This window comes from Nannobrachium achirus (genome assembly GCF_963921795.1).
Source record: "Nannobrachium achirus genome assembly, chromosome: 19".
Lineage (NCBI taxonomy): Eukaryota > Metazoa > Chordata > Actinopteri > Myctophiformes > Myctophidae > Nannobrachium > Nannobrachium achirus.
Window position 1 is genome coordinate 24,929,129 of NC_137826.1, and position 14,447 is coordinate 24,943,575.

At 42.6% G+C, this 14,447-nt stretch overlaps 1 protein-coding gene across 1 annotated transcript in view; it reads left to right on the forward strand.

The window, feature by feature from the left end:
- Window positions 1–463: 463 nt before the first annotated feature.
- The window catches only part of LOC308304189 (MAP/microtubule affinity-regulating kinase 4-like), a gene marked incomplete at both ends in the record, with an annotated part of 34,019 nt that continues 20,035 nt past the window's right edge, over window positions 464–14,447 (forward strand). The window contains 3 exons of the mRNA XM_080748750.1: window positions 464–514; window positions 6,455–6,652; window positions 6,826–6,879. Coding sequence (XP_080604876.1) covers window positions 464–514; window positions 6,455–6,652; window positions 6,826–6,879 — 303 coding nt within the window. The remainder of the gene's footprint in view (window positions 515–6,454; window positions 6,653–6,825; window positions 6,880–14,447) is intronic.

Genomic DNA, 14,447 nt, shown 5'->3' on the forward strand with positions numbered 1-14,447 from the left:
ACAAATTCAGAGGAAACCGTATTTGTTTTGTATACGCCGAGATGAGGCAGGGGGAGGTGGTGGTGGTGAGGGAGAGTCGTCACAGAGACGTTGGGCTTTGGCCAAACATCACCGCATTTTAGCATTATTCGATGCTTAGGACTGACACTGCTTTTTGGTGCATTTGTGTGCTTTTTGATCGGTCGAATTTTGTGCAAACGGAATACTGAAGAAATGCATCTCGCTTGAGGACATCCCCGATCATCCATTGCTGCCATGATAGGCAGAGGTCTCCTCTCGACCACTGCTTCACTGCCGGCTGGAGAAGAAGCAGATTGATCTGGGACGTGCGGTCTCTCATCTGCGGAACTGCCCCTGTCTGTGTCGGATGGATGGATGGATGGATGCTGTCCTATATGTGGAACATATAGTCCTGTAAATATTATACACGTAAACAACACACAGTGATTCTCACTCAGGGAAAATGTCTTCTCGTTCTGCGTTGCCGTCTGGAAACGACAGGAGTACTGACCATGTAAGTGCAATTATAGCATAGGCTTTGGCTGAGATAGGCTATATAGCCTATTTATGGGAGGTGGGGGGTGTTTGCATGTGAAAATAGCAGATCTACAAGCTCACAATGCGTCGCATTGTAGATCTGCTATTTTCAAATCCCATAAAGAAAATGCTGTAGCCTACTACGGCGTGGCTGATTATTTACTGTGTGTGTGTGTGTGTGTGTGTGTGTGTGTGTGTGTGTGTGTGTGTGTGTGTGTGTGTGAGTGAGAGCGCGCGCGTGCACAGACAGTGCAGATGGGTTAATGGGTAAAGGGGAATTCGGACGTGGTGCTGGATGGATGGATGGACATTTAGACAGTGGAGCAGGTTCTCCACTAAACGGGCCATCCTTGCAGAGCGCTCTGATACCGAGAAAGAGCTGATGGCAGGCAAACAGTCCGGAATGAGTCTATCCGCATACGATAACACTCAGTGGATATGCGCAGATCGCTATACCAGCCCGTCACCCCTCTTATTAGAACGCCGTAGAGATAGTGATGTCACAGGCTTCTTCATGCTCGTGTATTACCCTTGTGTGGCTGGCAGAAATTGGCCTGAGAGGGCCGGGCACACGGGCAAAAAACCCTAAAAGAACATGGAATAACCATGTAGCCTACGTTCGATGAGTTGAGTTCCCTATATGAAGCAGCAGCAGAAGGCCTGCTGCATGGAATGATGTGCAGCCCATTGCTGCGTAGCCTGCCCTGCACACAGCGTCCGCCCAGAGCAAGTGGCAGCCAGACAGCGCCATACATTCCATACTGTCTCCATAAAGCAAACACAGAAGACAAGGGCCGGGACTGGAGAAACAATGGTGATTTATATTGACAGTATATTGTGTGATATTGTCAGTATATAGGCCTATCCATCCATCCATCCTTCCATCCATCTGTCTGTCCATCAACGAGTGTGTGTGTGTGTGTGTGTGTGTGTGTGTGTGTGTGTGTGTGTGCGTGCGTGCGTGCGTGCGCGTGCGTGTGTGAGACTGTGTGTCTGTCTGTCTGTCTGTGACACAGGGATTGCCATATGAAGGAATCTGAAGTGGATGTGCACCAAGGCATTTGATGGATGTTACAAAAAAATCAGTGCAGGGTGATTGACATGGTATCATGTTATTTCATGGCCTAACCATGCACTTCTGGAGTTGACCATTCTCTGCTGATTCTCAGCAGACCTTTCAGGCTGTAGCCATTGATAATAATAATAATAATAATAATTGTTTAGGGGTGGAGGGGGACACAATAGATTATCTCTTTAAATAGTTGCCTCTCCTTTCCTTGTATATTAACATACTGACAGTGTTCATATATGTTCTGTTATCAAAGCAGTGATGAAGGAGAAGTGAACTGCCAGTGATGCCTGTCCTGATGCGTGGCGTATACAGTCAGTAGATTAACATACTGTACTGTAGTGTACACTACAGTACCTAATCTACAGCATTGCCTCCAGTGCTGTAGTAGCATGGTATGTGGAGACTACATGGCTCTAGGTGGGGCATGTGAAAGAGATGCTAGAACCATGGGAAGGAGGTGTGCATGCGCGTGTGCGTGACATCGTCGCTGTCGGGCAGAAACCTTGTATCTCCACTTTTCAACTTTTTTGTCAAACAATACAGTATATTTGTCTTTCTACAGTGTCACACAAAAAACTGTACTGTGCTAGATGCAATTAAGTTTGTTTTAAAAGATTTTTTATAGTTGATGTTAAAGTGGTTAAGTGTATCCTTTGATTATCTTTGTTTTATGTATTCAAATATTAATGAGAGCTAGACTAATAACTATACATTGGGTCCATTGGAATGCAGGTTATCTTTTGGACATACAAGCTTTGCATCCGCCAGCGAGGACATGCTGGGGGGATGGAAGTGTGTCGCCTCAGGCCTATAGGCCAGGCCAGGGACCACTGTGTCGGCATCTGCTCTCCTTTTTACACTCTTCTCCTCTATTTCTCTCTCCATCTCTCTTGCATACATTCCATATATTTATGGGATTGTTAAGATTATCTATATTTTAAAAATATATACATAGACCTAATTTTGGCTTTCAATAATATTAATTTTTGATAAACACAACAAATTCAATCACACACACACACACACACACACACACACACACACACACACACACACACACACACACACACACAGTATTGCATGCATATTATTGTAGTGGTTCTCAAAGTGAGTTCAAGGTAACTTGAAGGGGTTCCAAATGGACCCGTACAGATCTGTAACTCTGAGAGTGTACAAATGGAACCAAATGGACCCATCCATTTTTTATGGCGGTCCTTGAAATATCTAAAAAGTTTGAGAACCACTTGGTATTGTAGTTGTATAGCTGGGTACGGAAAGTCCACATACCAGCTCTGACAGTACGATGAAACCAGTTTAGTCAGGAACATTCACGTCTAAGTAGATTTAACCATGTATTCCATAAATGGAATACAGTTATACAGTTAGCATGCTAAGCAAAATCAGGGAACGCTATAAGCAATACCCCCCATAGGGATACAATAGCAGAACAATACCAATACATTGACATGTAACTAGTCAAAATCACAGTATTTGAGCTTAACAACATTGACATGTAACTTAATCAGACAATCACAAGTATTCGAGCTTAGCCAAACTGATCGTGCAAAGGTGGAGGCTGGGGTGGAGGAGGCAGCCAGGAAACCAAGCATAGGTAGAGAAAGCAAGCCGTATTTAAAGGAGCCTTCCCTAGGCTACTGATTGAGAGCTTTGATTGGAGTATGGCAGTCATGTGACGTAATGACCAGCAAATGAGGAATGAGAACAGAGCTGACTGACAGCTGACTACAGCTGGGCGGGACGACTCCCGTGTCCTGCATAAACTAACACGGTCGCTTCAATTCTGGAAACGGTTCCAAATGTGATGGAACCAATTCCTGTTACTCAATGTTGAATTCGGATCCCAACCCTATACCCCATAGTGACAGTTTCTCTCATTACATGCCCCCACCACACCTTTTTCATTATTTATTTGTTTTTTCATCTTCGGTTGTGTTTTCCCTACTGCTTCATATTTCCTCTCCCTTCATCTCCATGTTTCTTTTCTTGACCCCTTTGTCTGTATTCTCTCTCTCTGCTGTTCCGTATCTTGTCAATTTCAGGGCCTTGATGTGTCACACGACATGGAGCAGCCTCACACTGAAATACATCAAGTACTCTGTAAATCAGGGTTCTCAAACCTTTTGTATATCGTCAGTGTCGAGCAGAAACCTTGTATCTCCAAGTTTCAAATGTGTACGTTTTTTTTTCTCGTAAAAGTAAAGCCCTGCTTCATCATACAAGGCTGTCGCTCAAAACTAGTGAAAATAGCAAAACGAAGGGGTTTGGACATAAAAGGCTTCCACCAGACAACAACCATATGTACAGTATTTGGCCACAGACCCCCATCTGAAAACATGTTGTTCTAGTAGGGGCCCCATAGCAAGATTTGTGTTCCAATAATATTCCATAGTTTTCACAATTGTTCAAGACTTTTGGAAAATAGCAGCCGGCTATTTTCAGATATGATGTGGGGTTAAAGTGGTTAAACTGAATTTCATGCTATATTAACTATATTTTGCTGGGGATCCCCTGAAAACCCCCCAAAGACCCCTGGCTAAATAAAATGTGATACAAACCTGTAATAGTACAGCTATTAAGTAACATGTATCAGCACAGCTATTAACATAGAATGTACTAAAAGGTAATAGCACAGCTGCAGAGTGAAGAAGTTTGACATAAAAAAAACAACAAGCCCCTGGGTCATGAAGATTTGTACTGTAGTTTTCCAACGCTACTTCCAGGTACTGATGCAGAATTAGAATTAGAATTTCCTTCATTACCCACGTTTGATGACTATTAACATGTAATGCTAACATGCAATAGTTGCAATAGGGCTGTGAAAGTGACAACTTGTAGACTGCCATGCTTTTCAGTAAAGTATTTGTTATTTCGACCGTCAGGTCGCAATAACAGGTCGCAGTTACACTTATCTCTGCCACCGTTGCCCCTATCCTTGCCAAACTTTGCACACACTCTCCTTTGCTGACAAACCACAACCTCCGCCCCTGATTTCTCACATGCCCCTCTTCTAGCAACATGAGGTTGCTTTTTGCAGACAACATACATGCGACCTGACGGTCGCTCATCTCCCGATTAGGGAGTCTTACTGGTATAGGGTATCTATCACAGTCTAAGTCATATTCACGATGTAGCTAGTACAGATGACTTCCAATAAAAATAACACAACCCATAATTGCCACCATTTGTCCAACAAATGGTATTCACATAAATCCCAAGCTGACCAGTCCAAATGCACCCATATATTTGTCAAACAGACATGGTGGAATGAGTCTCGTGCTGATCAGTCAGGTTGTACAATGACTAAATCTCTAAATAGTGTCTCTAATCGATGTGTAAAATATTAATAACATAAAATGATAGATGAGACAACATGACACAGTGGTTCTCAGCCTTTTCAGGAAGGGAACCCCCAAAATGATCAGATTTAAACTGGGGACCCCCCAGTCTGAGAAACAGACCAATACTTGGAATTGTAGGAATTCTACAGATAAACATTGTGAGGTCACAACACAGTGTGTTGCGACTAGTTGTGCACTTCTAGATTCGTTATTTTCACAAATTTCGCAAATATATTATTTGACAATTGGCTAATGTTTTACCAGTTTGCTGATTACTTTTGATGCAGTAATGGTCTTTCCTTTAATTGCCACTTTACTGACATCTAGGGACCCCCCCCCCCTTTTTTTCTCCCCTTTTTCTGCTTTTGTAATTGATGTTATCCTATGTAAAGTACTATGGTCTTTCAATGTTATATGAGATACATAAGTGGTTCCTGTGTAAATAAGCTGTAAAGCTTACTAGGATCTCCTTTTAGTTGACCTTGTACCAGTGATTTGTGCTGTCATGAAACTGTACTTTTTTTCTATTGCAAACTGCTAATAAACTCTTCAATCAAAACCCACTGGTAGAGAACCACAGACATCCCCACTCTATAAACATCTGCTTAGAGACAATGCTTTATAAAAATGTTTCTTAAAGGACCATACTAGCCTAATTTTGACTTCTCGCATTAACAGAGACTGCCCCCCGTCTTTACAAATGTTGTGTGCAATGACTTTAGTAGATGGTTCATGTAAAGTATGTGGGGGGCCAATATCGACCAGGGGGCCCCAGGGGTCCTTGAGGGGATTCCAGGTTTTCCTTAGCTATTGTAAATGATCCTTAGTTAGGAACCAAATGGACCCTTACGGGTCCATTTGGTTCCATTTGTATTTGTATGTTCCTCTCAGAGTTATTTGGGTCCGTGGGCGTACAAAGCTGAATGAAAGAAATTGATGAAAGAAATTCAAAAGGTTTGAGGAGCAGTGGCATATATAGTATCATATGGTGTGGTCCTTTTAAGCAGTCGTTCCCAAACCTTTTATCCCGTGACCCAAAAGAGAGATTAGACGTTTGCCCGGGACCCAAACTGGTGAAAACAGAGATCTACAAGCTCACAACACGTCGCTTCACACTGCGTTGTGAGCTTGTAGATCAGCTATATTCACTACTTCTTAAACATTTGTTTTCAAATTTTGCATTTATTTCTTTATGAAATTACTGAAAAAATCCATTGCATTTTTTTTTTATTCATGAAAACCCACAAATGGGTCCCGACCCAGTGCTTGGGAACCAGTGCTTTTAAGGACCTACATAACCAGTCTATGCAGGTCAGTTTCATTGTGGTGAGGATCAGCTCACCATGACAACAACTCCTCCAGTTGTGAGAAGAGGGCAAGCAGCAGCCTGTTAGAACACACGTTTTCCATCAGCTTTAGGTCCCCAGCCAGTCTGGTGCTACTGGTGGTGCTGACCCTCTCTCTCTCATCTCCTCTGTCCCCCCAGCATGTGTCTCTGGCAGCCAGCCGCTCAGACAAGGGCACCAGCTTGTCCAGTCGCTCGCTGGGAGCCCGATGTAGGAACTCCATCGCTTCCTGCTCCGACGAGACGCCGCACATCGGCAACTACCGTCTGCTCAAGACTATCGGCAAGGGAAACTTCGCCAAGGTCAAACTGGCCCGCCACATCCTGACGGGCAAGGAGGTGAGCATGAGGGCAACGGGATTCATAGAGGGAGTTGTAAGGAGAACGTGGGACAGAACTTTATCAAATTAGAAATAAAACTGAATGTGTGAAATAATTGGTGTTAACCCATAAAACAATGAAACTTTCAAGATTAATTGATGTTTTACACAAAATACTCCTGTCTCTTTCAGGTTGCAATAAAGATTATTGACAAAACTCAGTTGAATCCAACCAGCCTACAAAAGGTGAGTCTTCTGTTTATGATGATGGAGTAATAATTTAGCCTAATATGCTTCATATCTACAGAAAAGACTGTTGAGCTCTGGGACACTTTGACAGGTTTTTGTGTGTGTGTTTTCTGGAAATGTTTACCGCTCACCTTTCTGTCAGAAGGAACAAGAATGAGAGCAATAGATGGAGTGAGGGCTCGTGGGATGGGATGTGGTTTGGCAGGTGCTAGGGACGGGATGGGAGGGAAAGGAGACCTTTGCTCTCTCTGGGCTAATCGTCATCTTGAGTCGATAGTGACTCATTTATAAGATCAATCCATTTTTAGTCTTCTTAATTCATCGGAAAAATATAATTCTGCCTCCAAAATAAGTGTTGCCAGGAGATTCAAGTAAAACCGTAAAAGAATGAAAAAATACAAAACAAACCGCATTGGCGTTGTTCTTGAACCTGGTGGACATTTTGTTTTGTTCTAAGAATGAGTGGTGCATAGGTTTTGTAAATGCTTAAGTGTGTCCTGTGTATCACAAGGAGCTGGACATTTGATGGGCCGGCTTTGTTTTTCTGCTGGTCAGCATGTTGAGGGCTGAACTTGAATGGTGGACACACCAAGGTTTGTTGTGCATGAAGGGCAGAGCCAGAATGGTTGGACATGGGTCTCACCAGGTATCAAGGGCAGCTTCAGCATGGTGTACTGCAGGTTTGGGCAACTTTGATGATGGCGAGGGCCACTATCACTCCAGAGGGCCACATTACATATTGCTACGTCCTACTTTGTCATTCTAGTATCTCATACAAGCAACGCATCGCGCTGCGATGCGTTTTGAGCTTGTAGATCGGCTATTTTTGCTTCTTTTGAATTGGAATCCCGAATTATCTTTTGTTGTTTTTGAATTGGAATCCTGAAATGTAATTTTTTTTTATCTAATTTCAAACGCATTTAGTTATATACTCATGTTTACTTTATGAACCTAAATACAAATACATTGGTAATAAGAAATACATTTTAATACTACTATACTAGTCATTAACTTTTTCGCCGCCGTTGACAGTCCTCACCGTCATTGAAAGGGTTAATACCATGGCGCCGTTGACGGTGAGGACTGTGAATCTTACTGTATATACAGTAAAGATATTATTACTTACTTAATGTCGCTCCGGTCCCGCTCGCATCGGTAATGTCGGCGATTTGTTTACAACGCACGTTGGGCGTGCACGCGAAGTGAAGCTCCTCAATGTTAAGTCAATGGAGAGGCCCATAAAGAAACTTCATTTAAACAAAATAGCCATTTTGAGACATTTTGCAGCAGATCTAAATGTAAACAAGGCACAAGGCAGGGCGCAGCCATCTTGCCTCTTCTTGTCCCACACTGTCATGTGACTAGATGACGTAATCGTTGCCGTCAAGTGATAATCCAAAAAAACAAAAACAACCCCCTTCCGGCCCTTCAAAATAATAGCGGCGGCCGACGGAGGAAACGACGTGGCGCCGAGGCACCAAGCAACCTTCAGATTAAGAGGCAGTAGATGTGTTAAGCTACTAATATTGACTGACGGAATTGAAGCAGGTCATGTTTGGAATTGTAACAGCTGAAATCAGTAATATATTAGTATTCCGGTATTAACCTGCGGGCCACATTGAGTGAAGGTGGGGGCCGCATGTGGCCCCCGGGCCGCCAGTTGCCCATGTATGGTGTACTGTATGTATGCACAGACGTTGACATGGGCCTCACCAGGTATCAAGGGCAGGTTCAGCATGGTGTGTATATGCACAGGCGTTGCCTCACTCAAGCTGACTGGCATGAGTGATGAGGAGACAACATGGATGACGGGTGTCAACATGTTCAAGTCTTCCCATATTAGCATCAAACCACAGCAGTCCCTCGTTGTTTTAATCCAGGATTCTAGGGGTAAGGAGTTGTCCAAGGAATATCTTATGGTGATGGGAAAGCAAAAGCTGAAAGTGAACAAAATTAAATTAATCCTTCGAAAGATTTGTTTTGTCCATAAAATGCTTGTATACTGTGTGCATATTTTTGGGTCAAACACATTTCTCACTTGCAGTTTGCTCATTAGATTATCCCCCTTTTATATTCTTTACGCTCTCTTTCTCTCTCTCTCTCTCTCGCTCTCTCGCTCTCTCTCACTCTTTCTATATTTCTGTTTCTGTCTCTCTAGCTCTGTCTTTCTCTCTCTCTCTCTCTCTCTCTCTCTCTCTCTCTCTCTCTCTCTCTCTCTCTCTCTCTCTCTCTAGCTCTGTCTTTCTATCTCTGTATTGTGATTTCCCCACCTCTGTTGCTGTAGTAGTGGCATACATGCACAGTGCCTCTGGGCAAGAAGTGAACAGACCGGAAGGAGCAAATCAGGGATGAAATCATTGTTCACGATGGTTGTGTGTGAGATGTGTTTGACTGCAAAAAGATATTGTCAGCTGCATGTTACTTTGTGAACACGAGTGTTACGTTGATGTTACATGAGTTGTGAAATTGAGGGTTAGTAGGAAAGTTAGCTTCATTAGCTAGTTAAATGTTAATGCATTCAAATGTGGCTATACTGAACAGAAATGTTGTGCTTCTTGCCAAATGATACCCCTGCCCTTTACTGGGAATAACATTCTTTGAAAACTGACACTAATGTGTCGGCTGGGTCTATGATGGACCCACCAACAACATAGTGGTGGTCCCCAGATTGTGGTCAGGATGGTGGTCCCAGGGTAAAAATCAGTTGAAAACCCCTGATATACAGTAATAATCAAATTTTTATTTTGATGATGATATATATATTTTTTCTCCCAACCTGAGCGGATATACTTAATTTTACCTGTCCGTATATAATGTTTACTGTAACGCTTTACACCGTCTGTAATCCCTTATGTGTTTTCTCCTTCATATCGCTGCTGCTTTTGTGTGATTGGACAGTTGCAAGATAAGGTTTTATGATTGGTTTGTGGCAAAAGACAATGGCGCAACATTTAGGACAGCATTGACAAGAGAAGGTAAGGATTGGCTAGTGATGGGAGAGAATCCTCGACAATTGGCCAGTGATGATAGCGGCTTCTTTACATACCCGTGGGCTAGAGAAAATCCTTAGCACTGAACACATGAAAGAGCCCATATTAGCATAATCTGCCCCCTTATATGTAGTGGGAGAGAGAGAGAGAAAGAGAGAAATATAGTGGGGTAAAGAGGCAGAGACGGGGTGGGCTTGAGAGCTGAATTTACTGTTGAGAACAATGGGCCTCAGCAGTTCTGAAAATGGCTCTCTTTATGCTCTTTTATGAGGAAGTCACAAATTACAGGAGGATGTAAATGATTTTTATGCTGGATTCTGCAATGTGGTTAAATTTGTTCTCGGCCAGAAAGGGTCTTGAAACAAAACACGCAGGGACAAAATATGCCAGTTTAAGGTACATACAGTTGAATTTGTTTGGTGTGGAAGGTGTACGTGTGCAGAATATAATCATTATAAGAGGAGCTCTATATTCCTACTGCGCTGTTAAAGTACAAAAGTATTGGCATCAAAATATACTTCAATACTTTTTGCCTAGAGGGTGGATTGACGGTGGACGTCGCAAACATAACACGGGGACCTGCGAGGCGCAACGTTGCTCTGATCCGCACCAAACTTGGCATCAACACTGGTCAGAAGACAGCCATCAAAATAGCCACACCAGGGGCCCCATGTGGCCCCAAGGGACCCCGCCAGGGGCGCACTGTTGCTTCGATCTGCGCCACACCAAATCGGACTTGTGGCCCCTAACATGAAACGGCTCGAAGCGCGGCTCGAAACGCAATGCAAAATGCAACACAAAACACAGCGCAAGTGCAGCTTTGAGTAACTTTAACTTTAATTGAGTAATACCATCTTGCAATACTTTATACTTATACTGTACTCCACTACATCTCATAGACAAATATTGTGAGCTTGTATATCGGCTATTCTACTTTTGGTACCTTAAGTACATTTTTGCTGGCAATACTTTTGCATTTGTTTTGTACATTTTGTAATTGAACGTATTACTCAAGTAGCCATATATATATATATATATATATATATATATATATATATATATATATATATATATATATATATATATATATATATATATTTTTTTTTTTATACAGGACTTTTACTTGTAACAGAGTATTTCTAGTACATTGTGGTATTGCTAGTCCTTCCACCACAGTCTGTATCCCAAGATTCCCCCTGGCACAGCTGGGGAAGCTGGGAAGAGCCTAGTCTTAATACCTGCGTCGCTATGGCAACAGTGACGTGGGCCACTGCCAGAGGAAGAAGACGGAGGGGTATGAACTGAACGAAAAGAGGAGCAGTGGTGGAAAGTAACTAAGTACACTCACTCGAGTACTGTACTTTAACCACTTAAACCCTATATGGTTGACCGGAGTCCCTCAGAGCTCTATACTAGTGTCATTTCTGTTTTCTGTTATTGCGTTCACTGAGAATATCCGATCGACAAGCTCACTTGTCCATCTGCTATTCGCTGCAAAAGGTGTTCCCCACAATACGGATGCTGGGGTTTAAGTGGTTAGGTACATTTTTAAGGTACTTTTGACTTTACTTATGTATTTCCATTTAAAAAATATATTTTATACTTCTCCACTACATGAGTAAAATCTTGAATGCAGGGCTCTTTCTTGTAACCTTTCTTGTGCTTTTACTTATCAGAGTAAAATAATCTGAGTACTTCTTCCACCACTGGAGGAGGGGACAGAGGTACACATGTAGAAAAAGGGGGAGGATTGAGAAAAAGAGGTTAGAAAAACGTATCATACTTTAGTACAGTACAGTACTGTACTGGTAAATACCATCTTTTCCAGTTGGTTGCAGCCATGGCCTTATATTGACTATAAAACTGTGAAATCCCTTCACGGGCTCTCAAGAGTTAAATTGACACTCATTTTTGCTGTACATCATTGTCTCCACCAGCCGAAGGCTGAGGGAGAGTATGTTTTCCCCTCCGAAAGTCCGTGCGTCCGTCCGTCCGTCCGTCCGTCCGTCCGTCCGTCCGTCCGTCCGTCCGTGCGTGCGTCCTCGCAGTTTGTGAGCGCCTAATCTCAGTCGCTGTTGGCCCGGTCGCTGCCAAAGTGAGCACACACATTCCCTGGAAGCCAATCTAGAACCTCTGCCCTAAATTTTTCAAGCTACTAGCGCCACCTAGTGGCCGATGTTCGCAAAACACATTTCTGTGCACTACTCTTACAGATTTTGTCCAAAAATCCTACAAATCGGTAGGCAGTATCTCGACAGTCATGTGATCGACACGGATCTGTCCGATTTTGCATATTCCATCCTGATTGGCTAAGATTGGCTTCCAAAGTTTGTGGGATCGAGCCGTTTTGAACAAAATGCCTCAAATCACAAACGCAAAGTGCAATTATCATGAAATCGCGCACACACGTTCCCACTAGGCCGAGGAAGAAATGCCACTTAATTTTTTTTAAATCAGCCTCATGGTGGCGCTATAACAGGCCGATTTGTGGTTTTACCTATAACTCCACCGGTCAGTTTCAAACTTTGTAAGCGCACTCCCTAGAAGCTAAGGATAAACCTTTGCCCTGTATTTTTCACATAAGCCTTTTATAGCGCCACCTTTGGGCCGACTTATGTAAAACACATTTTTGGATATTACTCCTTGAGATTTTATCCAAAAATCACGCAAATCGGTACACAGTATCTCTATAGTCATGTGATCAAGTCCGATCCGTATGATATTTCATATGCCATCCTGATTGGCTAATATTAGCTTCCAAAGTTTGCAGGATTGCACCACCAGGACGCACAGTCTGGTGGAGACCTGTGCTCGGAAGAGCACTGCTTCTAGTTTGCATATGAAACCGAGGTAGATCATTTAACTCTCTGACACAGCATGTGCTTTACTGGAGTAGACAGTATGCAAGTTACCATAGACTCATAAGATTTACGCTGAGACCAATCGCTCCGTAGTTTCAAACTTTTTCCTAGGTATTTTGCCACGGACACTCATCTGAACTTACTGTATGTTGTGCCAAGGACCCCCATAGAAGATTTGTGTTGTTAAAATGTTTCAAAAAATAATCAATATTCAAAGTGCTTCAATTCTTTTCTAGATTCTTTTGAAATATTTGGCTATTTTAAATAGCCAAACAGATTTTGATGCTATATTAACACATTTAGCTGTTGACCCCAAAGAACCCTCTCAAGGACCCCTGCGAGTCCCCAGACTCCACTTTTAGAACCACTGCATTAGCTTTTTACGGAGCCCCCACTCGTAAGCTTTGGTTTTTGTCTTCATCTTTTTTTTAAGATATTCTTTTGGCTTTTTTGCCTTTATTGATAGATTACTGTAGTCTGACAGGAAAGAGAGAGAGAAGGGGAGTCACACGCAGCAAAGGTTGTCGGGATTGAACCCGCGACACGCTATCAGGCTGCATCAGCAGCTTAGCCGTCCGGATCAACTTTAGGTTGTTGTCTATTTTACATTTCAGTTTTAAACCATGTGAAACCCATATTAGTTATCGCCACTCTTTTCCCCAAAAATACAGTATGTTAGCATGAGTATTAGGGCAAAAACACATTAGGCATTTATACCTAATAATGTAAATAAAAATGTCCTGCGATAATGGTTTCCATACCATCACACCTTGAGTCTGGGACTCTGGAAAGCCATTCATCCTCTTGCATCTCGGTTCATCTCATTTTGCTTTCAGTTGTAGAATGTATTTCATCATTGTGTGGAATAAATGCTGCACTACATGATTAACAAAATTGTCCAGGCCCCAAGCTATTGAAGCAGCAATAGTCTTAGCACTCCTCTGCCCAATTCAGGAAGTGGTGGCTGGGAATTAATTACTGAATCTAAGTGGGAGCAGCTCAGCATGAACAGAGAGACAACTGGTTGGGATCTGAAATTACAGTATATACACATATACAACATACATATTAAAATATATCAAATAAAATTGATTCATAAAATATAATTGATATTAAAACACAAACAGTTCCTCCTCCCATTGGCCAGGAACATCATTGCTGAAGAGACCACAGCTTATGAAGAAGATTTAGGGGCCATTTGGGCCAGCTGTCTATAGGATTTTTAGTGAATCTCAGCGTGAACCATGCATTTTACACTAACGGCATTGAAGGTCAGAATCTGCCTCCAATTCGCTCAGTTATTCCTCTTGCCTTCACAGTATTTGTGAAAACCAACAGCTATTCTAAAAATCACACCCAGTGTGAAGTGAGGGGTGCCTTTGGTGGCCACTTGTTATAGTTATAGTGCTTTCAGTGAATGGCCCTTTAAGCTGCTCAACAGTGCCACTTGAAGGCACCTCAATAGCGCAATTTGAAAGTAGGTCACCCAACGGTATTGTAGGCCATGCTGCAAACAGACATAGGGACATACCCACACACTCTGTCAAGCATTGGAGCGCTGAGTCACCACTCAAAAATGAAACTAGACTTAGTGATGCCATTGACATTGTGCAACCTGGATCTCCTCAAAGACGAAGACGATACAATTCATGTGTTTTTGAATAATATCCTGAGCTGTCACAGACATCTTTTCTGTCTTGTTGCATTTAGCTCC